General features: G+C 35.1%; 1 protein-coding gene across 4 annotated transcripts in view; it reads left to right on the top strand.

Moving 5' to 3' along the window:
• Positions 1 to 23,566, top strand: part of CHM (CHM Rab escort protein) — a 190,979-nt gene that overhangs the window by 27,032 nt on the left and 140,381 nt on the right. For 3 of the 4 annotated variants that reach the window (XM_016129964.2, XM_036226400.1, XM_036226401.1), the window contains one exon: positions 241 to 307. In XM_016129964.2, coding sequence (XP_015985450.1) covers positions 241 to 307 — 67 coding nt within the window. Of the gene's footprint in view, positions 1 to 240; positions 308 to 23,434; positions 23,495 to 23,566 lie in introns of all 4 variants that reach the window. The other variant, XM_016129961.2, reaches the window with a different exon arrangement.

Genomic DNA, 23,566 nt, shown 5'->3' with positions numbered 1-23,566 from the left:
ATAACTGAAGTACTTGGTTTTTAAAAATATCTCTTCCATATACTAAAATATTTAGCATTAGTAGTACATTTAGGAAACATTCACTGGTATAATGAACACTTTATATAGTTTAGAATGCAAGGATGAGCCCACTTTGTTAAACTCTTCTATACAGCGATAGCATGAATCAAACATTTTGCTTTATATATACATACATATATATTTCTGCATTCTAAATGATATAGGTGTGTGTTTTTATAGGTTTGCCTGAATCCATCATTGCGGCTGCATGTTCAAGAAGTGGCCAGAGGGTCCTGCATGTTGATTCGTAAGTTTACCAATGGTAGCATTTAATACTTCCTAGATATCTCTATACAGAATTAAAATTTAAATACACACACATTTGTACATATATGTCATACATAAACTTTTCAAACTAGAAAAATGATTAGAATTGTTTAATTTTCCCCCAAAATATGTGGAGTATATAATGTACAAATCTTACTATTATTCTCGGTGTAATAGTGATGTTTTCTTTGAGAATAAACCAGATGTACCATAATTTTATTTTTCACATGAGTGATTTTGTTTTTAAATGATAAATAATTCTCCAAAAGGCTTGGAAACCTCATACCTGCCCTTTTTATACATGTGTGTGGGCATATACAACTTGTATATGTAATTGTATTTTAGGCTTTATATTTGATTATTGAAAAATGTAGCTAGTAGATACAGAGTAGTGATTTTCTTAAAATTAATCAAAATTTAAACTATTGGAAAAATATCTAGAGTTTTGATTTTCCCTTTTTCCCTTAAATGTGATTATAAAAAGGAAGCTGATGGAAAATTAGTTTAAGATAAAGCATAGTTTAAAGCTCTCCATTCCAGCTTTCTCCTGAAATAAGTCCTTAACTCTCCACCTATCTATTTAGTGCTTTTGATCATTGTATCTTGGTACTTTAATTGTTCACTAAATAGGAGAAAAAAAGATAAAAGAAGAAATAGAATTTATATTTTCCGTTAGATAGTAACTGCAGCGTTTTTCAGAATGCCAGAATACAGAGAATAACTAGATTTGTTATAGGTTATGGTGATTTCTTATATATTATCCTATTGTAAATATGTAGGATTCCAAAAAGTGATATTAGTTCATTTATATTTATACCTTTCTAAATTTATTTTGAAAAATATTAACTCTTTAGTAATTGGATGAAATTTCGAATTAAATTAGGTTCAGTTTTCAAATAAGTCCTGCCCTTGAAATTCTCTTTCACTGTTATGTGCATGACTGCTTGTGTTAATGTCTTAATTTAGTCTTTTTGACATATCATGGATTTACATGCTGAAAAATATGCTACCTTGAAAGCACAGGTACTGGGCCAGTGTGCTTTAAAAGGCTTAAAAATACAAATACAAATTTATTTCTGATAATGTTAATTAACCTAAAATTAAAAATAAATCTTAAATTCCCCAAAGTTTTTTTTTGTACTCTATGCTACTCACTATATTAATTTCTTTACATAATGCAATTTAATTACCATCACAGCCAAGCAAAGTAGTGGTGTTCTCCCAGTTTAACAAATGGGGAATATGAAGCATAGAGAATTTAATTAATTTTTTTAACTTTACCCAGCTAGTGCTTATCTAACTTTAAATTTCAATTTATTTCATGTTTCTTTTTTTTTCATTCCAAAATCTGAGGTCTTCCCAGAATGAAGAATATTTTAGAAATCACATAGGATTTATTAATATGCCACAATAAATTTTGATTGGGAACATAAGAAGCTAAATTTTATTTCCATAAACAGTGAATTGATTAGAAAGGGCCTGCATTAAGAATTTACAGCTTAATAAAATAGTATTTCAAAATGAGAATACTTTTTTCTTCTGCTTTAGATCCTCAGGTTTGTGGCTTTTAAGAGTTTAGAAACATCCGGGAATTTATTTATAGGATGTTTCTCTGCTATGGGCCAGGTTTAAATATTTTCTCATTTTTATTCATTTTAGCATTTAAGGCTCTTTATAGTCAGATTTAATCTTCCCAATGCTACTTTCCATTTTTTATTTAAATGTATAATAGTACCATATATCTCTGTTTTACAGACATACCTTCCCTTGTTTTTTTTTTTTTAATAGCTTTTAAATCATGGTAAAAAAAAATTGCCATCTTTACTATTTTAAGCATATGGTTCAGTAGTGTTAAATATATTCATATTGTTGTACAACAGATCTCCAGAACTCTTTTGATCTTGCAAAACGGAAATTATACCCATTAGACAATAACTTCCCATTCCTCCTCCCCTTAGTCCCTGGTAACTACCATTCTACTCTGTCTTCATAAATTTGAGTATTCTAGGTACCTTATATAATTGAAATTATACAATATTTGTCTTTTCATGCCTGGCTTATTTCACTTAGCATAATGTCTTCAAGGTTCATCCTTTTTTTATCATGCATTAGAATTTCTTTCCTTTCTAAGTCTGAGTAATATTCCATTGTATGTGTTATGCCATATCCATTCATCTTTGATAAACTTTTAGGTTACTTCCACCTCTTATAATGCTTCTATGAACATGGATGTGCAAATATATCTTCAAGATTCTCTTTTTAGTTCTTTTGGATATATATCCAGAATTGGGATCGCTGGATCGTATGGTAATTGTATTTTTAAGTTTTTGAGGAACTGCTATACTGTTTGCCATAACAGGTCTACCATTTTACATTCCTACCAACTTCCTATACTTTGACTTGATGGGGAAGTTGCGTATAGGTTCTTGAGCCAGAATTCCTGGGTTCAAATCCTGGTTTCTCCACTTACTTAAATATGTAAACTTCGACAAGTTATTTTATTTTTCTTTACTTCAGTTTTGTAATATAAAAGGAATAATAGTACTTAGTTTATAAGATTGTTATAGGATTAAATGCAGTAATCTATGTAATGGTTTTATGACAGTGCCCGAAATATAGTAAACCCTCATTTAATGTTAATTTCTGTTATTCTAAATATACTGTTGCTACTCTTACTACTAGATACAAACAGTGAAGCCAGAAAAAGGAGTGACTAATCATGTCTTGGAGGTTAGGGGAAAGTGTCATAGAGATGACATTTGAACTGAGTCTTAAAAGATGGGTAAGAATTTAATGAGGAGTTAGAGCATTCCAGAAAGAGGAAACAGATTGAAAGGCCATGGCATGCTAGGTGAATGGTGAAAATGTTTAGTATTACTGAAAGGTTGACTATGTGAGTTGGGTTAATGAGAGTTTGAGACCAGAAAGTAGACCTGAGCCATTTTGTGGAGGCCTTTATGCTGTGGTAGGGAGTATTGATTTTATCCTTAATAATTACCTTTAACATCTTTATGTTTTTCCCTTAAATTCATGATCAGTCCTTCAGTATATCCTGTCAGCTCTACTCTAAAACATAACCCAAATTTAATGAGTTTTCTCCATCTCTACCCTTCCTTCCAGTTCATTTCACCGTCATTTACCATTAAACTACTTCAAAACCCTCCTAATTGGTCTCTCTGTTTTCACTACTGCCCCCAGTATTTGGCTTCTTCCTCCTTTCTAACTGCATCACATATGCCTCTCTCCCTTGCTCACTATGCTCTTCTATAGCTGTAATTATGCACTGTATTTTATATTCTTAATATTATTTGTGCTTTTTTTTCTATTTCTCCTTGATCTCTCTTGCTAGGTATTTGTCTATATTATTAGTGTTTTCAAAGAACCAGCTTTTGCTTATTTCCTTCTATGGCATCTTTTTTTTTCTATGCAATTAATATCTCTGTTTATTCTACTTTCTTTGGCTTGAAATCACTCTTGTTCTTTTTCTAATTTCTTGAGTTAAATTCTTAATTCTAGCATTTAAGCCTTCTTTAAATAATTTATGATTCTAGTTCCCTCTTAAGGATCACATTAGCTGTCTTCCATGAGTTTTTAGTATTTTCTAATAGACATTATGATTTCTTTATTTATTGGTTATTTAGAGGTATGTTTTCATATTTCCAGATACATTTTTAAAATTTTGATATCTTAATTGAATTTATAATTTCCAGCACTCGTGAGACAACATGAGAATGAGAAAGTGAAAAAAAAAAGTTCTAGTGTGTCTCCTCTCCTTTCCTGCCTGTATCCCATCCTCATTTTCTACCTGCATTCCCACCTTGTGGAAGCAGCTACTGTTACCTTTTGTATGTCCTACAATATGCTATCCTGTAAAATAAGTTGCAGAAAAATACGTAAATTTTATTATGTGTACATTAGATGCAGCAAGGAAAAAGTTTTAAGATACAGAGCAGCTCCAAAACCAAGAATCTCTCGTGTTGCCTTTTTATTCCATACTCACCTCCTTCCTCTGCCTCTCATATTTCTAACCCCAGCAACCACTAATTTGTTTTTTAAGCTCTTTAATTTTGTCATTTTGAGAATGAAACTGTATAGTAAGCAGCTTTTTTGGCATTTTTTTCTCTTAGCATGATTCTCTTGGAGATTCATCAAGGTTGTTGTACATATTAATAGTTTGTTCTTTTTTATTGCTAAGTAGTGTTCTATATTATATAGTTTAACCATTCACCTGTTGAAGAGCATTTGGGATGATTCCAGATTTTGGCTATTAAAAATGAATTTGCCATGCAAATGATCATCTGTAGATTTGTGTGTGTGTAAACTTAAGTTTTTATTTTGCTGAGATAAATGCTCAGGAATGCAATTTCTGGGTCATACGGTAATGGCACGTTTAATGTTAAGAAATTGAAAACTATTTTCCAGAGTACCATTTTATATTCCTACTAGCAATGCAGAGGTAATGCAGTTTCTCTGCATCTTTGCCAGCATTTGGTGGTGTCACTATTTTTTGGGTTGGGGGGGAATTCCGATTGGTGTGTAGTGATATCTATCTCATTGTAATTTTCATTCACAATTTCCTGATGTCTAAAGATGTTGAAGATTTTTCATGTTCTTATTTGCTATCTGTATATCCTCTTTAATAAAACGTCTTCATATCTTTAGTCTATTTTCTAATTGGATTGTTTGATTGTTTGAATGATTTTCTCTCAGCATTTTGTCCTCTGGCTTCTTTTGTTGCTGTTGAGAAATGTCAGTCTTCTGTAAATGAATTCTTAACTTTCTGATTGCTTTAATATTCTTCTGTTTGTCTTTATAGTTACAGTTTTACTTTTATCTCTCTAGGTATTGATTTTATTTTTATTTATCCCTTAGAACTTGTTTTGCTTCTTGAAATCAAATGCCTTTTTTGATGGGAAAATTGTCAGCTGTGTCTTCAAACATTAACTCTCTTATTCTTTCTTTTGGAAATTCTCTTATATATTGGACATTCTCTTTCTATTTTAATGCTTCTTAATGTCTCTTATATTTCTCATCTCTTTATCATTGATACTGCTTTCTAGGTAGTTTATCAGCTTTATCTAGTTCTGTGGTTACAGACTGGCCCACAGGTCAGCTACTTTTTCCAAATTTTATTAAATTTATTGGAGTGACATTAGGTAATAAAATTATATGTTTCAGGTATACAATTTAATAGTACATAATATTTATAAGTCAGACAAAAAAGGTCGAGAACCATATGATTTCACTTATGTGAGATATAAAACTGAAAGCAACAAATGAACAAGACAAACAGCTACTTGTTTTTGTAAAGTCTTATTAGACTACAACAATGCATATTTATACATATACTATTTACATGTTGACTAGCTGCTTTCACACTAAAAGGTAGAGTTAAGTAACTGCAACAAAAACTATATGGCCTGCAAACCCTAAAAATTTACTATCTGGCTCTTTATAGAAGACATTTGCAGATTTATTTTCCAGTTTGTTAATTTTGTCTTCAGATATGTCTAATTTTCTATTTGATCTAGCTGTCTTTTTTTATTGACTTTTATTTCTAGAACTTCTGTTTGGTCATTTTTTTAAAATGTCATTTTTTTTTGTATTTCAGTTCTTTTTTTTTTGAACATGTATTTATCATGTACTTCTATTATGTAAAGTTATTGGAGGTTTACTACTACTGTTTGTTATTTTCTCTCTAGCTTCAGGGTCAGCATTTATTTATTTTTTTCTAAATATTGAATTTTGAATTTTGTTAAGTGGGGCTGTATTATGCAAATCCGGTGCGACCTGGTTAAGGGGGTATGTTTCTCCTAAATAGTTTTGTGTTTCCTTTTGCCTGTCACCCATTGCTAGTACTGACTATATTAGTTTTACATTGCTGATGTAACAAATCACTACAAATGTGTTAGTTTAAAATAGCACAAATTCATTCTTTTATAGTTCTGCAGGTCTGAAGTACAAAATGAATCTTATGGGGCTGAAATCAAGGTACAGACAGGCAGTACTGCATTCCTTTTGGAGCTATCAGGGGAGAATCTGTCTCTGTCTTTTCCAGCTTTGAGAGGCCACCTGCATTCCTTTGCTTTCAGGCTCTTCTTCCATCTTTAAGCACTTCACTTCAACCTCTGTTGTGCCATCTCATTTTTCTGACTTTGATGTTCTGGCCTCCCTCTTCTAATGAAACTTGTGTTTACGTTGAGGCCCACCTAGATAATCTAGGGTGGTATTCTCATCTCATGATCCTTAATTTATTCAAAGATTTTCTATTTATTTATTTATTTTTTGTCATATAAGGTTACATTCACAGCTTCTGGTCATTAGGATATGGACAACTTTGCAGAACCATTATTTTGTCTACAACATTGGCCCAAAGCAATTTTATATTAATTTCTTAGTTTGAAGGCTCCTGGTTTATGCAAGTATTATATACATTAAAGTACCATAATTACCTGTGCTTCAGGTTTGCAGTTGTAAATTCTCAGAGAAATTTCTCCTCCATACACCCTGTTTCAGCAGCATCCCACCATTCATTACCTTCTCTGAATATACAATATTCTCAAATCTTTGTGCCTTTTTTCATGCTGGACCCAATTCTATGTGAAAAATTCTTACTCCTCCTTCAAGACATAGCCAAATATTGCTTTTTAGTAAAGTCTTCCTTGATAATCCCAGGAGTATCACTTTTTCTTTTTGTCTGTACTTTGAAGTATTCTGAATATTTTTATAATGTAACATTTTTTGAACAGTATAATAATTGCTTATAGATCTGTTGGCCCTGTTAGACTCTTGGAGATTGAGGATCATGTCTTAGTTATCTTTATATCCCCAGTGTCTAAGGGGCCTGGTGTATAACAGTCCCTAAATATTTGAGAAATACATAAATGTTAAGTGATGGGAATTTAGCATTGCCTCATACTTTCTCAATGCAGCATTGGTCCTTACTGATCTACAGATGGTAAATTTATGATAGTTTAGAAGGGAGTCTTCTGTTCATGAGAAAGTTGAGATTTTCCTATCGTCAAATAAGCGGATGACTGGGACCAAAACTCAGATTTTCTTATTCTTGTTCCAAACATTTTTTTGTTGATTGGATAATATATTTTTCTTAACTCAGTATATCCAAAATATTATTATTTCAACATGTAGTCAATATAAAAGTTAATGAGATATTTTACTTTTGTAATACTAAGTCTTTTATAAATATGGTGTTTGTTACTTTTAAATATTATTTTATTTTCAAATACAGTTGGCATATAATATTATATTAGTTTCAAGTGCACACCATGCTGATTAGACATTTATATAACTTACAAAGTGATCAACCCAAAAAATCTCGTAACCATGTGACACTATACACAGTATTGTAATATTATATACTATATTACTTATGCTATACTTTATATCCCCATGACTATTTCGTGACTACCAACTTGTACTTCTTAATCTCTACCCCTTTGTCACTCCACACCTGACCCTCTTCCATCTGGCAACCATCAAAATGTTCTCTGTATCTATGTTTGTTTCTGTTTTAGTCGTTTGTTTCTTTTGTTCTTTAGATTTTACATGTAGGTGAAATCAAATGGCATTTGTCTTTCTCTGTCTGACTTACTCCACTCAGCACAATACCTGCTAGGTCCATCCATGTTGTTGCAGATTTGCAAGATTTCACTTTTTATGTCTGATTAGTAGTATCCCATTGTATATGTGTACCAATCTTCGTTATTCATTCATCCATCAATGGACACCAGGTAGCCTTTATATCATAACTATTGTAAAGCTGCAGTGAACATAAGAATTCATATGTTTTATTTTTTTTAATAATATTTTTTTTTCAGATAGATACACAGAAGTGGGGTTACTGGGTCCTTCTTTGTCTCTAGTTATAGCTTTTATTTTAAAGTCTGTTATATATAGTATTAGTGTTGCTACCCTAGCTTTATTTGTTTCCATTTTTATGAAATACCTCTTTCCATCCCTTTTCTTTCAGTCTGTGCGTGTCCTGAAATCGGAAGTGAATCTCTTGTAGGCAGCATATGTAAGGGTCTTGTTTTCCTACCCATTTATCTACCCTGTCTTTTGAATGAAACATTTAATCCATTTACATTTAAAGTAATTGTTGATAGATTTGTAGTTATTGCCATTTTATTATTCATATTTTTGATCTTTTTCTTCTCTTTAAAAAAGTCTCTTTAACATTTCCTTTAACATTGGTTTGGTGGTGATGAACTCCTTTAGCTTTTTGTTGTCTAAGAAGCTCTTTTTCTGTCTTGTTCTACATGGTAGCTTTGCTGGGTAATCTTGGTTGTAGGCCCTTGCTTTTCATCCCTTTGAATATTTCCTGCCAATCCCTTTTGGCCCGCAAAGTTTCTTTTGAGAAATCAGCTGACAGTCTTACGGGAGCTCCCTTGTAGGTAACTGACTGCGTTTTTCTTGCTGCTTTTAAGATTCTCTCTTTGTCTTTAACCTTTGACATTTTAATTATGATGTGTCTTGGCATGGGCCTCTTTGGGTTCATCTTGTTTGGGACTTTGCACTTCCCGGGCTTGTATGTCTACTTCCTTCACCAGGTTATGGAAGTTTTCCATCATTATTTCTTCAGATAGGTTTTCAACTCCTTGCTGTCTCTCTTCTCCATCTGGTACCCCTATGATATAAATGTTGGTATACTTGATTTTGTCCCAGAGGCTCCTTAAAGTATCCTCATTTATTTAGATTCTTTGTTCTTTTTGCTGTTCTGATTGGGTGTTTTCTGCTACCTTTTAAATCAGGACTCTCAATCTCCTGGTCCGTGGACTGGGGCCTGGCCTCACAGCAGCATGTGAATAGTGGGTGAGTGAGCGAAGCTTCATCTATATTGCAGTCACCCCTCAGCACTAGCATCACCACCTCAGCTCCACCTCAGATCATCAGGCATTAGATTCTCATAGGAGCACTGGTCTCTGGTGCCAAAAAGTTGGGGGCCACTGTTCTAAATCACTGATTTAGTCCTTTGCTTCATCTACTCTACTCTTGATTCCCTCTAATATATTCTTCATTCCATTTATTATATTCTTTATTTCTGACTGGTTCTTTGTGATGTTTTCTACCTCTCTTTTGTGTTTTGTATCTCTTTGTTAAAGTTCTCACTGAGTTCATTTACTCTTCTAAGTTCATTGAGCATCTTAATAACTGATGTTTTGAACTCTGCATCTGGTAGATTGTCTCCATTTTGTTTGGTTCTTTTTATGGAGCTTTCTTCTGTTCTTTCATTTGGGACATGTTTCTTTGTTTTCCCATTTTAGCTGCCTACTTGTGTTTGGTTTTATGTATTAGGTAGGGCTGCTATGTCTCCTGGTCTTAATAGAGTGACCTTATGTAGTAGGTGTTCTGTGGGGCGCAGTGGTACAGTTTCCCTTGGTCACCTGAGCTGGGTGCTCAAAGATATGTCCCTTGAATGGATCATGTATGCCCTCCTCTTATATTGAGCCTTGGTTGCTATTTGCTCACCAGTGGGAGGAATTGACACCTAGGTTGATTGGTTGTGAGGACTGGCTGGTGGGGGACTGGCTCAACAGAGCAGGGTTTGCTTTAGCCGGACTCTGATGCCTACCCAGGCTGCCCTGTGGGTGTGTTGGCCTCAGATGCAACCCCGGGTATTCCTCCAGCTTGGTCTGAAGTCAGCCACCAAGAGTGTTGGCCCTGGGGCCTCCTGGGAGGGGCCTTATTGCAGGCCAAGTTCAGCCTAAGCCTGTGCCCTTCCCAGTGCCACACAGCATGAGCCACCAATTTGCAGATGGCCGCCACCCACACTAAGCTTAATGGTGCCTAGAGAGGCTAAGCCACAAGCAGAGGCTGCCTGCTACTAGTGCTGGGCTTGGAACTGCTCATCAAGAGGTACAGGGTATCCTGAGGACAGATGCTGCTTGTTAGGGTTTTGTGAAACTTTGAGAGATTTTAGGAAAGTTCACAGCATGAGCCAAGACAGGACATTTGTATGGAAGAGCTTCTGGAAGTGCCTTGTGTGGGCCAGCAAGTTGGGAGGGCCGTAGTTTTCAAGTAATTACCAGAGTGGGGTGACCAGCCTTAGCCAGGTTGATGGAGACTCAGATATGGCAGCTGCCTGCATCTGTATGCCTGGAATTGGGAGGACTCAATAAAGAAACAGTGGCTTCTACCAGCACTTCTTTCTGGGAGAAAGCTGCCCCTCAACCCTTACTCTCAAGCCAGACAACTCAGTTCCTCCTCATATGTCCCTGGCACTTTTAGAGTAGCTGTCCTAGCATTGGAGTTGAGAGCAAGTGAGTCCATCGGCAAGTAAATCTGTGCACAGGCCCCATAAGAGGGTCCAGCCGCCTTTGGTCTTACTCATTTACAATCTATGCTGGTTTTCACAGCAATAAGTCGTAGAAATTTACCTTCTCAGCATTGGAACCCCAGGCTAGGTTTGGGACCCCTCACTCCTCAGGGAGGACCTCCGGCAGCCAAGATGTTGCTCCTGATCTTTAACTGCTACATGCAGCTGTAGGACCAGCCTACTCCATGTCTCTGCCCCTCCTATCAGTCTTGAGGTAGCTTCTTCTGTATATCCTTGGTTTCGGATTTTCTCTTCAGCTAGACTTTAGGTGATTCTCAATGACAGTTGTTCTGCAGTTTACTTGTAATTTGGATGTGGTCATGAGAGGAAGCAAGCACAGTATTTACCACTCCACCATCTTGACCAGACATCCTCCTATTCCAAACATTTCTTTTTGAAATATACCACATTAACTTCATTGTTGCTGATGACTTGAATTACTCCAACTAATTCTAATTTGTAAATACAGTACAAAATCATTACCTTCTATTTTTGCTTATTTCTCAATTAAGTTCTCTTGAATGGGTTAGAACAATGCTTGTCAACCTACAGTGGTATTCTAGCAGTCCATGGGTGGTGTTAGAATATGAAGTCCAAGGATAAACAGTGGAGCAACTGCCTGTAATGTAAATTTATAAGTATTATAATGCATTAAATGCATTAAAACAAAAATCTTTTGAACAAATTTTAGACTTACAGTAAAGTTATAAAATTAGTACAGAAAGTTTCTGTATATACTTTATTCATCTTTCCCTAATGCTAATATCTTATGTAACCATAGTATAATGACAAAACTCAGAAATTAATATCGGTGGAATACTAACCACCAAACTATAGACCCAATTTGTATTTAACTAATTTTTTTCATTTATATTCTTTTCCTGTTTCAGAATCTGGTTCAGGATCCTACATTGCATTTAGTTGTTAATAGTCTCAAATTATCTTCTCCAAGGTACACTGATGTTTGCCTAATGGTGATTTTTAAATTTTCTTCTTCCTTCCACCTTTATTTATTTTTTTGCAGTTCTTCTGTAAAGAAGAACTTTTTCATCTCCCCCATTCATTTATTTAGTTATTTATATCAGTATGGGTTCTTGGATATTTATTTTATCTTGTGGGTTGTAATCTAATTTTCCATTGTTTATTTTGTTGCTCATATTGTTCCAGCTTTGATGATTGTGAGTTCTTTTTAGGATGTTCTTATGTCTCTGTGAAATGTCCCGTTCTTGTTTGATCACTTTCTTACTTTCCAACACTACAAAATGTTCCAGATTCATTTTGTATTTCCTCTCTGTAGCCCTAGGATCAACCCCTTATCCAGGAGCCCTCTCTCCATGTGTTTGCAAATGGTATTTAGAAACCAAGTGCTGAGTACCAGGTGTACTCATTCCACTGCAGTGTTATTTCTTCAAGGCTCTCTCAGTAGATGGGGCTAGATAATATATTTATGTACATTAAGCTCTACATACACATCTGTATTTCTGTATTTGTCTACCTGTGCATATGTAAACATTTAAAAATATTATCTAAAAATGGAATATAATGGAATAAGATGCAAAATTTACCAGATTTTTGAGAGTACACATGTAATTTTATCATTTTGTCCTTATGGAGGACTACTGTAAGCCATCTCTGGCATAAGCTTTATCTTAAGCCATGAAAACTGCTTCAAAGGACATAATGAGAAGTTTTGTATTAGTGTATACTTCATCTGCTTTGAGATGCTTGGTACATAGGTGCTCAGTAAATAAATTTTGGGGTAAATGGCTCAATGTAAGAGTATATGAATGTGAACAAGTCAGGACCTTCCATCATTCCATGATGGTGGTCAGAAAATATAACTAGGCCTTCTCCCATATGGGAGGTTTGAGATAAAGTAAATTAACTCTTGCAATTCATCACCATCGCTGGGACAATAACAGCACATATCCTAGCTTCATCTTGGCATATGAAGAACCTTGTTTCTGTCACCTAGCAGAGCACCATCTGTGCATAGACATTTTTATAAATTCCAGTTGTTGATAATGCAGAGTTTGGGAGAGCTTGCTTTTTGTCTTTTGAAGGATAAAGTTTCCATAAAACATGTTCGGTTTGTTTTTAAGTTTTTCCATTTTTTAAAAAATATTTTTTCAGTCATGGCGAATGAAAGCTACTCACTATTACTTTTCTTAAACTATGTAATATGTTACAGTCAGAATTATACTCCAGACCAGACAGTGGTTGACAAACTATGGTCCACAGGCCAGGTGCCTCTTTTTGTGAATGAAGTTGTATTGCGATACAGCCATGCTCATTCATTTATATATTATCTATGTCTGCTTTTGTTGTACAGTGGCAAGTTGAGCAGTTGTGACAGAGACCAGATCTAAAATATTTACTATCAAGCCCTTTACAGGAAAAGTTTGTCGACCCCTGCCATAGATCATATTTTTAGCTCATATAAATATATACTTCTTTAACTATTCTGTACAGTAGCTATCTTCTGTATTAAGTGAAGATGGCAAAGTTAGGATCAGAGAAGAAATAATGATTTATATTGTAAAATTTATTAAAATCCTGCTTAAGTTTTTTTTTATTACAAAATATATGTACACTATATCATTAAGTCAAAAGAAGGTATACTGCTGTCGTTTTATATATGTCATGAACATTAGTTATGACCTTTTTCTATGTCATACTACGTTACTTAGAATGAAAGAATAAGGGGCCGTAATAAAGAGACCCAAAATACAGTGGCTCAAGAACAGTTACTAAAAATAGTTTGTGATTAAACCAAATAAGAGTTCCAAGAAGACTCAGGCTCCTTCCTTCTAGTTTCTTTAGCATGTGGCAGGGTATTTCTTGTTTGCATGGTCTAAACTGGGTCACAGGTTTGCCAAGTTTCAGCTTCTAGGAAGGAGGTAGAGTGTGAATAGATCTTTCTCATTTTAAGGCCTGGGCTTGGAACAGCGTATATCACTTCTGCTTATGTCCCCTGGAAAAAACTTAGTCATATGTCCACAAATAGTTGTATGGAGGCATGAAACCCATCTCTAGCTTGATGGCCGCATATCTATTCCCAGCTGGGGAGGAAGGGGAAATTTTGGTGGACAAGTAATAGTTTCTGCTGTAGGTACATACGTTTTCTTACAGAAGATGTACTTTTTTATTTTTACTTAACACTTTAACATATGAAAAATATGATTTTTCAGTTGTAATGGGCTGTACATTGTTTTTTTGTTCAGACACACAATTTATATTAACCTGTTCTCTATTGCTCTATTTTAAGGTGTTTCCAACTTCCTGATATAAATAAAAGGTGGACATCTATATGCATATGGATTTCATTTATATATGTCTGGTATTTTGGATAAAAAAAAAAAGTATTGTCCCAAATTTTTACCATGTTTGTTTGTATATTTGTAAAACGGCCTTAACATATTTTTCTTTTTCTCTAAACTGTCATAAAGCCAGTTTGATTTATTGAGCTTTCATATCTTCAGTGCCTTGATAAAACTAAGTATAATGGTAAGGAATTAGGTAAAATTCACTTTTTTTACTGGAAGGTTTATGTAGTTAGCCATTAGAAGTGACCCGCACCGATAATTTCATCTTAACAAACTATTGTATTATTTTATTTTGATTAAAGTCTTTCTTACATTAAAACATTAAATATTAAATGAGACAAAAACTATATGAATAACAGTAGACAAAAATACACTTTGTTTTATATATATGTATTACATTCATGACTTTGTGAAGATCAAGTTAGCACTTTAATCTTATGCAACTGTTTACAATTATATACCATTTAAGTGATGATGGTAGATGGTTCTGAGGTGGCCTATTAGAAAATGCTAAGGACAGTCTCTGTTGATTCGTAAGTACTATCCAAGCATCATCACTATCAACATCAGCTAATCTTATTCAAAATGATCACTTCATTGTTGTGTTGTCATAAATTTCTGTAAACAGATTTTTAAATTAAAGTTAACTTCTGCCAAATTGTAATTGAAGGAGCTAAATTTTTGTATGCCAGGTATTTGTCTCAATAAATGTAAAATCTGTCGTTCTTTACAGAGAACTACATTTACTGAGGTATTAATGAGCTGTTGACATGTGAAATTTCAAGAATAGATGTTGCGATTTAGAAAAGCCATTTGCAATTCAAAATGTAGAGATTGGCATTTACTTTAAACTTGAAGTTACTAAAAGGGTGTGCAACAAGACCAGAAGTTTATAATTGAACCCAATCTACTTTTACCAATAATTGTCTACACAGTCTCAGTTGATCTTTTCTCCTAATCATATAAGTCATTGTTTGGTTTTATTATTTTTTCCTATCAGTCTTCACTTTCTACTATAACTGCTTAAGGCAGAGAGAGAAAATAAACTAAATAAATTGAAAACAATGATGTTACCTCACTAAATTCATTTAAATTCATTATTTTTAAGAGTTTTTGAAAAAGAAAGTACTCAGGTCTGAGGTATTAAAGTCTCATTATATAAAGAATTTAGTGGATTTCTGATGTGGGCCTAAATGAATGTCATATATATAACTGTTGATGCTTTAATCTTATAAAATAACCATATTACTATTTCTAAAGTTGAAAACATTATACTTTTAAATAATTTGACCAAAGTAGTATGTTAATCTAAATAGTATTATCTTGTGCAGGGTTATGAACTGATGTCACTAGTCCATGTCTATCGGTTTCTGGTCTAGATTTCTCTTTGGTCTGACAAATGAATCTTTTTTTCAAATTTAGAAATTTTAATTCTCTCAGCATTAAAAAAAAAATTAGACCAAAAATTAGTAAAGCTATAAAACATTTTTTCTTTAAAAACATCATTTTATTTATTTATTTACTTACTTACTTACTTACTTACTTACTTATCTATTTTTATTAAAATTGTTGGGGGGGACATTGGTTAATAAAATCAGTTAGGTTTCAAGTGTACGATTCAATAATGTGTCATATGTATGTATATCACTTTACATGTTCACCACCCAAAGTTAAATTTCCTTCTGCAACCAAATATTTGACCCCCTTTACCTCTCTCTACATTCCCCCTCCCTGCCTTCCCTCTGGTAACCACTGATCCACTGTCCATATATCTCTAATTGTTTGTCATATTTGTTTGTTACTTTCAGTTTCATATCCCACATGAGTGAAATCATATGGTTCTCAACTTTTTCTGTCTGACCTTCTTCGCTTAACACGATAATCTCAAGATCTATTCATGTCGTTGCAAATAGCAGTATTTCATCTTATGGCTGAGTAATATTTCATTGCATATATATACACTACATTTTCTTTATCCAATCTGCCAATGGATACGTGGGTTGTTTTTGTGTCTTGGCCACTGTAAACAATGCCGCTATGAACATTGGGGTGCTTATATCTTTGTGGATAAATGTTTTCACATTTTTTGGGTAAATTCCCAGAAGAGGGATTGCTGGGTCATATAGTAATTCTATTCTCAGTTTTTTGGGTAGCCTCTAAATTGTTTCCCATAGTGGCTGTATCAATTCCCATTCCTACCATCAGTGCATGAGGGCCTAATTTCCCAAATATGTAAAGAACTCATACAACTCAACAATAAAACAAACAAACAAACAAACAAACAATCCAATTAAAAAATGGGCAGAGGACCTGAATAGACACTTCTCCCAAGAAGATATACAGATGACCAACAGACATGAAAAGATGCTCAACTTCACTAGCTGTCAGGGAGATGCAAATCCAAATCACAATGAGATACCTTCTCACACCTGTTAAAATGGCTGTCTGACCAACAGGACAAATAATAACAAGTGTTGGAGATGTTGTGGTGAAAAAGGAACCCTCATATAATGCTGGTAATTTTTTTTTTCTTTTTAGGAAGTATATCTAGGAATCTTTTTAAGAATTGTGATGCAGAGAAGTAAACAGTTATTTTGTCTCTGGAGGTTATTTTTTTTGTGTGTAATAAAAAGTCTTTTTTCCCCTAGTATAAACATATGCTTGTCATAAAAACTCAAGCAATGCATATGTCTATATACTATATCGATATATACATATATACATTAAAATATGCATATCATTTGTTCCACATACTACTCTTATACAAGTACTGTTAGTATGGTATAGTCTATCTGGAGGACTTAAAGATAGTTCATGAGAGAAAGATAAATGTATGGGTGAAAGAATAAAAAGAATTGGTGAGGCGAAAATATGCCCTTAACATTGTATCATCATCGCATCTATATATTTGTTCATTTCACGTTTAAGAATATTATTTAGTAATATGATGTTGTGGTACTACTGGTGGAAGAACAATGAAAACCTAAGGGTTTTTATTTTTGCAGATAAATAGCTGATCAAGATGAAATAAGATCATGTAGAATTGTATTGAGAAAATTCATCTCATTGAATTTCTTGAGAGCTGTAAAGCTATGACTAACCATTTCTTTTTTTTCCTCAGATATTGAAAAAGACCGTTGCTCGTATTTACACTGTATAATTCCATGAGTTTTTTCCATTGTAGTTGGCATACAATAATATATTCGTTTCAGTTGTACAGCATAGTGATTTGAGATCTGTAACTCACAAAGTGATCACCCCACTAAATCTAGTACCTCTCTTCCCGCTTACATGTTTATTACATTATTAACTATTTTCCTATGCTACACATTATATCTCCATGTCCACTTCGTAACTCTCCATTTGTAGTTCTTAAACCCTTTGCCCTTTTTCACCATCTTCCTCGAACCCCCTTCCATCTAGCAGCCCTCAAAATATTCTATCTATGAGTTTATTTCCTTTTTTGTTGTCGTTTATATTTGTTCTTTAGATTCCACATGTATGTGAAATCATGTGATATTTGTGTTAATTTGACTTATTTCATTCAGCAAAATGCCCTCTAGGTCCATCAAGGCAATAACTGTTTCCATCCTCTTCCTTTTAGTCTGTGTGTGTCTTTTAATCTGAAGTGACTCTCTTGTAGGCAGCATATGTAGGGGTCTTGTTTTCTTACCCATTCAGCCACTCTACCTTTTGGTTGGAGCACTTAATTCTTTTCCATTTGAGGTACTTGTTGCTAGAGATGTAGTCATTACCATTCTTTATTGATATTTTTGGTACATTTTTTTTTTCTTAAGTCCTCCAACATTTCCTGTGATACTGACTTGGTGGTGAACTCCTTTAGCGTTTTCTTGCCTGGGAAGCTCTTTACCTGTCCTTCGACTCTGAATGATAGCTTTGCTGGATAAAGTAATTTGGTTGTAGATCCTGAGTTTTCATCATGTTGAATATTTTGTGCCAAGCCCTTCTGTCCTCCATAGTTTCTTTTGAGAAATCAGCTGCTAGTCTTATGGGTGCTCCCTTATAGGTAATTCACTGCTTTTCTCTTGTGGCTTTTAAGATTCTTTCTTTGTATTTAACCTTTGACATTTTAATTATGATATGTCTTGGTGTGGGGCTCTGGGTTCATCTTTTTGGGGACTCTCTGAGCTTTCTGAGGTTGCATGTGTATTTACTTCCCCAGGTGAGGGAAGTTTTCCATCATTATTTCTTCAAAAAACTCTTCAACTTCTTGTTTTCCTTCAAGTATCCCTATGGCACAGATATTTTTACTTTTAATTTTGTCCCATAGGCTCCTTAAATTTTATTATAATCTTGGCTTCTTTTTTCTTGCCATTCTGATTGAGTGTCCTTGGCTTCCCCATCCTTTGTATTAGTAGTTCGAGCCTCTTCTTTATCCATTGTTTATTCCCTCTAATATCCTCTTCATCTCAGAGAACATATTCTTCATTTATGACTGATTCCCTTTTATAATTTACATTTCCATTTTTATATTTTTTATCTCTTTGTTAAATTTTTCATTGAATTCATCTACACTTCCCATAGTTCATTGAGCATCTTTATAACCAGTGTTTTGAACTCTGAATCTCTTAGATTGCTTGACTCCATTTTTCCTGGATCTCTGTTCTGTTCTCTCATATGGTTTCTGCTTCTTTGCCTTCCCATTTTGGCTGCCTTTCTGTGTCTGTTTCTATTTACTAAGCAATACTCCTAAGTCTCCCAGTGTTATTAGCGTGGCTTTGTGTAGTAGGTGTCCAGTGGCACAGTCCCTAGAGGGGTTCAGCTGCAGGCCAAGTTTAGCCCCAGTCTGTGCCCCTCTGGGGTCACCTGTTAAGATTCAGAAAGCAAACCACAGTTGCTGTGCTTATAGTTTCCTCAAAAGGCCATGTCAGAAACCAAAGCCAGCTGCCACCAGTGTGGGTTTTGGAGCTACTCAGCAAGGAGCACTGGACTTGCAAAGGACACAACTGAATATGGCTTGGGTAAGGCCATGGATTGATGGAGGTGGAGTTTCAGGGAATCTTCTAGGTGGAGCAACCTCTGTTAACTCAGTTTTTTGACATCTCGTCTATGGTGGCACTGAGTATACGTGCACTGGGAGGTGGGGAGGACTCAACAGAGGGACAGTAGATACCACAGGCACCTCTGCCAAGGAGAAAGCCTCATCTCCAGCGCTCACTCTGACATCTCAGAGTACCCCTGTAAGTCCCTGGTACCCCCCGTGGAGCCGACCCAGTGCTGGTTGATGCTCAGAGCGAGCAAGTCTGTCTCTGTGAAAGTCCAGTTGCTGACAGGGCCCCTTTAAGGGGCATCTTCAGCCGCCAACTGCAACTGCAGCAGCTTCTGTCCCACTCAGCCACAAGGTACTGGGCGGCCTCATATCTTCGCCCCCTCCTACCTGTTACCGTTGCAGATTGATTATTTCTGTCCCTAGTTGTAGTGCTTCTGTTTGTCTAGATCCCTGGCGACTTTGCTTGCTGTTTGCTCCATGTTTTTGTCACAACTTTGATTTGGTCTCAAGGGGGATGAACAAAGCCTCTATCATCTATGCCGTTTTTTCCCAGAATCCCCTGGCTGATCATCATTTCTCATGGTGCTTTCTGGGCTCACTTTCTTCACCATCGACTTGACATTATTTTGAAAAATCCATTTTTCTTTACCACGTTATTGTTCATTATGTTTTGTCTTTGAGATGGGAGACACTAAAATTTGGCAAGAATTTTGACTTCTCAAGAAATATATACATTATAAATAGAAACTAGTAGTAAAAACCAAATGACATAAAGGGCTTTGCTTGTCCCTGAGTATCAAGAGGTGAACAACAAAACAGACCATGAATCCCGCCTTCATGATGACCCTGGACTCTAAGGGTTATTGGCATTAAACATACATAAATTATAAATTATGCTTCTGAAGGAAAAAAGGGTAGTGTTATAAGAGAGTAACCAGGGCATAATTTAGATTTGGTGGTAGGCCGGCATGAATGAGAGTGTTTACAATAACTTCTTACTGACTTATTACCATGGATATGAGACTATGAAGATAGAATTTTGAGAGCTAGCATCATTTTCCTTTTATAAAAGGAGTTACTTGGTTTCTTAATCTAGTTTTTGTGTGTGTGTATGTGTGGCTTAATGAAGCTCTACCTCATTGAGTCACCTCAAAAATTGCATGTGCAGTAGTCTGTCATATCAATTTTATGACATTTTTCTGCCCTGAAAATTAACTCTGCATATGAAAAATTTAAGTGCGATGCCCTGCTTCTGTAATGAAAGAACACACATGCTCTGTGTAGATGTTCAATGATTATTAGCTTCTGAAAAAAAGAAACCAGTATTGATTCAACAGCTACTCCTACTGTGAAGTTCTTTTTAGTAGCTTTTAGTCTGTGGAAATTGAGGTCTGTTTATGTTTTAAGGCAAAAGTAAAATGGCACAACTCTTTCTTTTATACTGAAATACTCGCACATATGTGACTAAGGTAGCTCAAAGGTAAATATTTAAAAGGTTTTAGATTCAAGACTACCATAAAGGGATAGGGAAATAAAAGAAAATGTAATCTCATGTAGAAGTTTTTAATTTTTAACTTCTATTATTTAAATAAAAGAAAACAGTGATCATCTGTAAGGGTGAGAAAAATGTATATAAAGTATCAAGAAGTCAAATGTTTCCCTCGTTTTCTCCTTTCCATATCCTCCCATATTAAGGACAGATTTCATGATGTTTGTGGCACTAATTTATGTGTGGAAGTAATTTTCATTTGTTTAACCTATTCTAGTATCTAAGAATAGGTTTTTAATAACTATTTAATATCTGTATGCTATTATAGACAATGTGATATAATAGTTATATCATTTACTGAATATTTGCTTGGTACTGTATTAGATACTTTACAAATATTAACTTATTACCATTCTCTCAAAAAAAGTGTAATTTCCCTCCTTTTGCAGGTGAGAAAACAAACTCAGAGAATTGAAATAACTTGTCAAGCGTCACATGTCTATTAAGGAGAAGAACCAAAATTTTAAACTCAAGTCCATTTGATTGCAAAGCCTGTGCTCCTTCACTAAGACAGGCTGTAGGGTTGGAAAACAAACCCTGGCTTGATGGTCAAGAGACCAGATTCAAGTTGTGACTCTGTCAGTCATTAGTTATGTGGTTTGTGTTGTTTTCCTCAACTGTAAAGTGGGTCTAGTTCACCACCTTCCTTGAAGAATCACTGCAAGGGCTCAGTGGGGTACATGTAAAAAGTTGAGGTACTGCCGGAAAGATATGACAATAAAATGTAGCAGGTTCACTAAAAGGCTTTTACCTTGGAATAATCAGGAATATGTTCTTCCTTTCTTTTGGGGGACAGTCGGAAAAAAAGTCCTTGGAAACAACTTGAATTTTTATGGTTTTGAAACGGAAATGCCATTTTATCTTTAGGTTACTGAAATCTGTATGAAAGGCACATTTGCAAATGACAATTCTTGCATAAAGAGAACTTTTTTTTCCATAGAGCTCAAACAGAGGCTAGATTGAGTGAGACAGCTCTTGGCAGAAATCATGATCATCAGCTTCTCTATAGATATTGCTGCTAACTTTGACTTGTTTTATTCAATGGGACTTGTTTTATTCAATGGGACTTGTTTTATTCAATGGGACTTGTTTTATTCAATGGGACTTGTTTTATTCAATGAATTAGGATAGCTTGCATGCAACATAGAAAACTACACACAAAGATAATGGAATGTACATATGCATTTTTTCACTACATCTCCTTCCCTTTACCTACCTCCCCTTGACCAACTTCTTTACCGTTCTTTACCTTTGAAATGAAAATAAATAAAAATCTTTTTCTCTTATATTTTTCTTTCTCCTTGTTTTGGTTTTGTTTTTATTTGAAATGGCAACTGTCCGTACCAGCCTCTTGGGGTTTTGAAGAATATCAGTCAGCTTCACAGCTGGAAGCAGATTGATTTTTAAAGCAATAAACTTTAAAGCTTTTTTCCTGTCACTCTAGTTTCCTTTTATTTCCAATAATGAAAATGGAGTTTGATTTGCCTTTCCATGACAAAGGGAGGGTTAAATTTTAGGAACTGCAACTACTCTGAAGTAGAGGAATGAGAAAAAGGGAGAGAGGATCAGCAGCCCTCAATCTTTTAATCTGTCACTTCTGTCCTTCCCTCAGCTGTGTCCCCATTCTTGTATCTATCTCTCTTCTTCCTTCTCAGGGTTGTCAGTCAACCTAGCTATATCTGGCTGGCCTTTGACTTTAGTAATTGCCAGTGAAAGGGCACCAGAAACATCTTGGGTATGTTCTCTCGTTTCCATACTTTGGAGGGCAAGGAGGCAAAGCTGCTATGTGCTGGGTACTGCTTTAAGCGCTTTAATTCCTATTTTACAGATAAAGGAACAGGCTTTAAAGGGTGGCCATTGTAAGTAAGGTTATTGGCTGAAGTCATGCAGCTAGTAAGAGGCACAGCTGGGATTTGTACCCAGGTCCATCTGATCCTAAAGCCTTGATTAATAGCAATGCATCATTCTCTTTGTTAATTATTACCATGCATTAAGGATTCTAATATGACCAAACTACTGTCCTTGCCCTTAAATTGCTCCTCGTCTAGTCAGAGGAAATGTTCCTGCAGTCTGATTACAAGACAATATGACAGCTCTTATGAAAACATGTGCAGAGCTATGGAAGCAGAAATCAGTTCTGCTTATATATTGGAAAGTTGAAGACCTCATAAAGATGATACTGGCTTGGCTAGTTTCATCATTAGTATTTCGATGGAATAGCATTTTGGGCATAAGGGAATAGCATTAATAAAAGCAGAGAGACGTACAGGCACTTGACTCACTCAGGCAATATTGAGTGGCTGATGCATTTGATGTATGGCAGAAAAGGCTAACGTCCAGAGATAAGGCTGGAATATTAAATTGGAACTAAGTTTCGAAGGGTCTTGTAGTGATGCTGAGGATTTTGGACTTGACTCTAGAGGCATTAGTGAGTTATTAAATATCTTTAAGCCAGGGAATGGTGTAATGTGATCTGTTGAGACCTGATCACAGTGACAGTAACGTGGAGGTTGGGTTGGAAGGGGAAGAAAATAGAGGCAGGGAAGCCTTTGAGGAGGCTAATGAATAAATGGGATAAGAGATAGGGCCTGAAATAAGGCAGCAGTGGTTAAGGATGGCAACGATAGAAAAAGGGTTTGAGAAATTATCTAGAATTGACACATGAGGAAAGAATGGTGAGTGAGTTCGAGCATCTTTAGCATAAGCAGCTGTAAGAATGGTGTCGGTATTTATTGAAATGGGGGAAAATCAAGAGGAAAAACAAGCTAGGATTGGGGGACAAATAATAAATTCGTCTCTTGGACATGTAGAGATTAAAGTTAATCTGGAATATTTAGTGGAGGGAGATGTCAAATAAGCTGATGACTTGTGATTTGTATTTTCAGCCCAGAAATAGCTATGAGTCTGCAGCTCACCAGAGAGGCCCAGTTTGGAGATACCAATTTGTAAGTCATTCATTAGCAGAGAAATGATAATTGAGTCGGTTGGAATAGATGAGATAATAAGAGGAAAAGAAT

This window comes from Rousettus aegyptiacus, unplaced genomic scaffold (assembly GCF_014176215.1).
Source record: "Rousettus aegyptiacus isolate mRouAeg1 unplaced genomic scaffold, mRouAeg1.p scaffold_m13_p_9, whole genome shotgun sequence".
NCBI lineage: Eukaryota > Metazoa > Chordata > Mammalia > Chiroptera > Pteropodidae > Rousettus > Rousettus aegyptiacus.
Note: the sequence above shows the minus strand (reverse complement) of the source record. Positions and strands in the feature narration are given on the sequence as shown.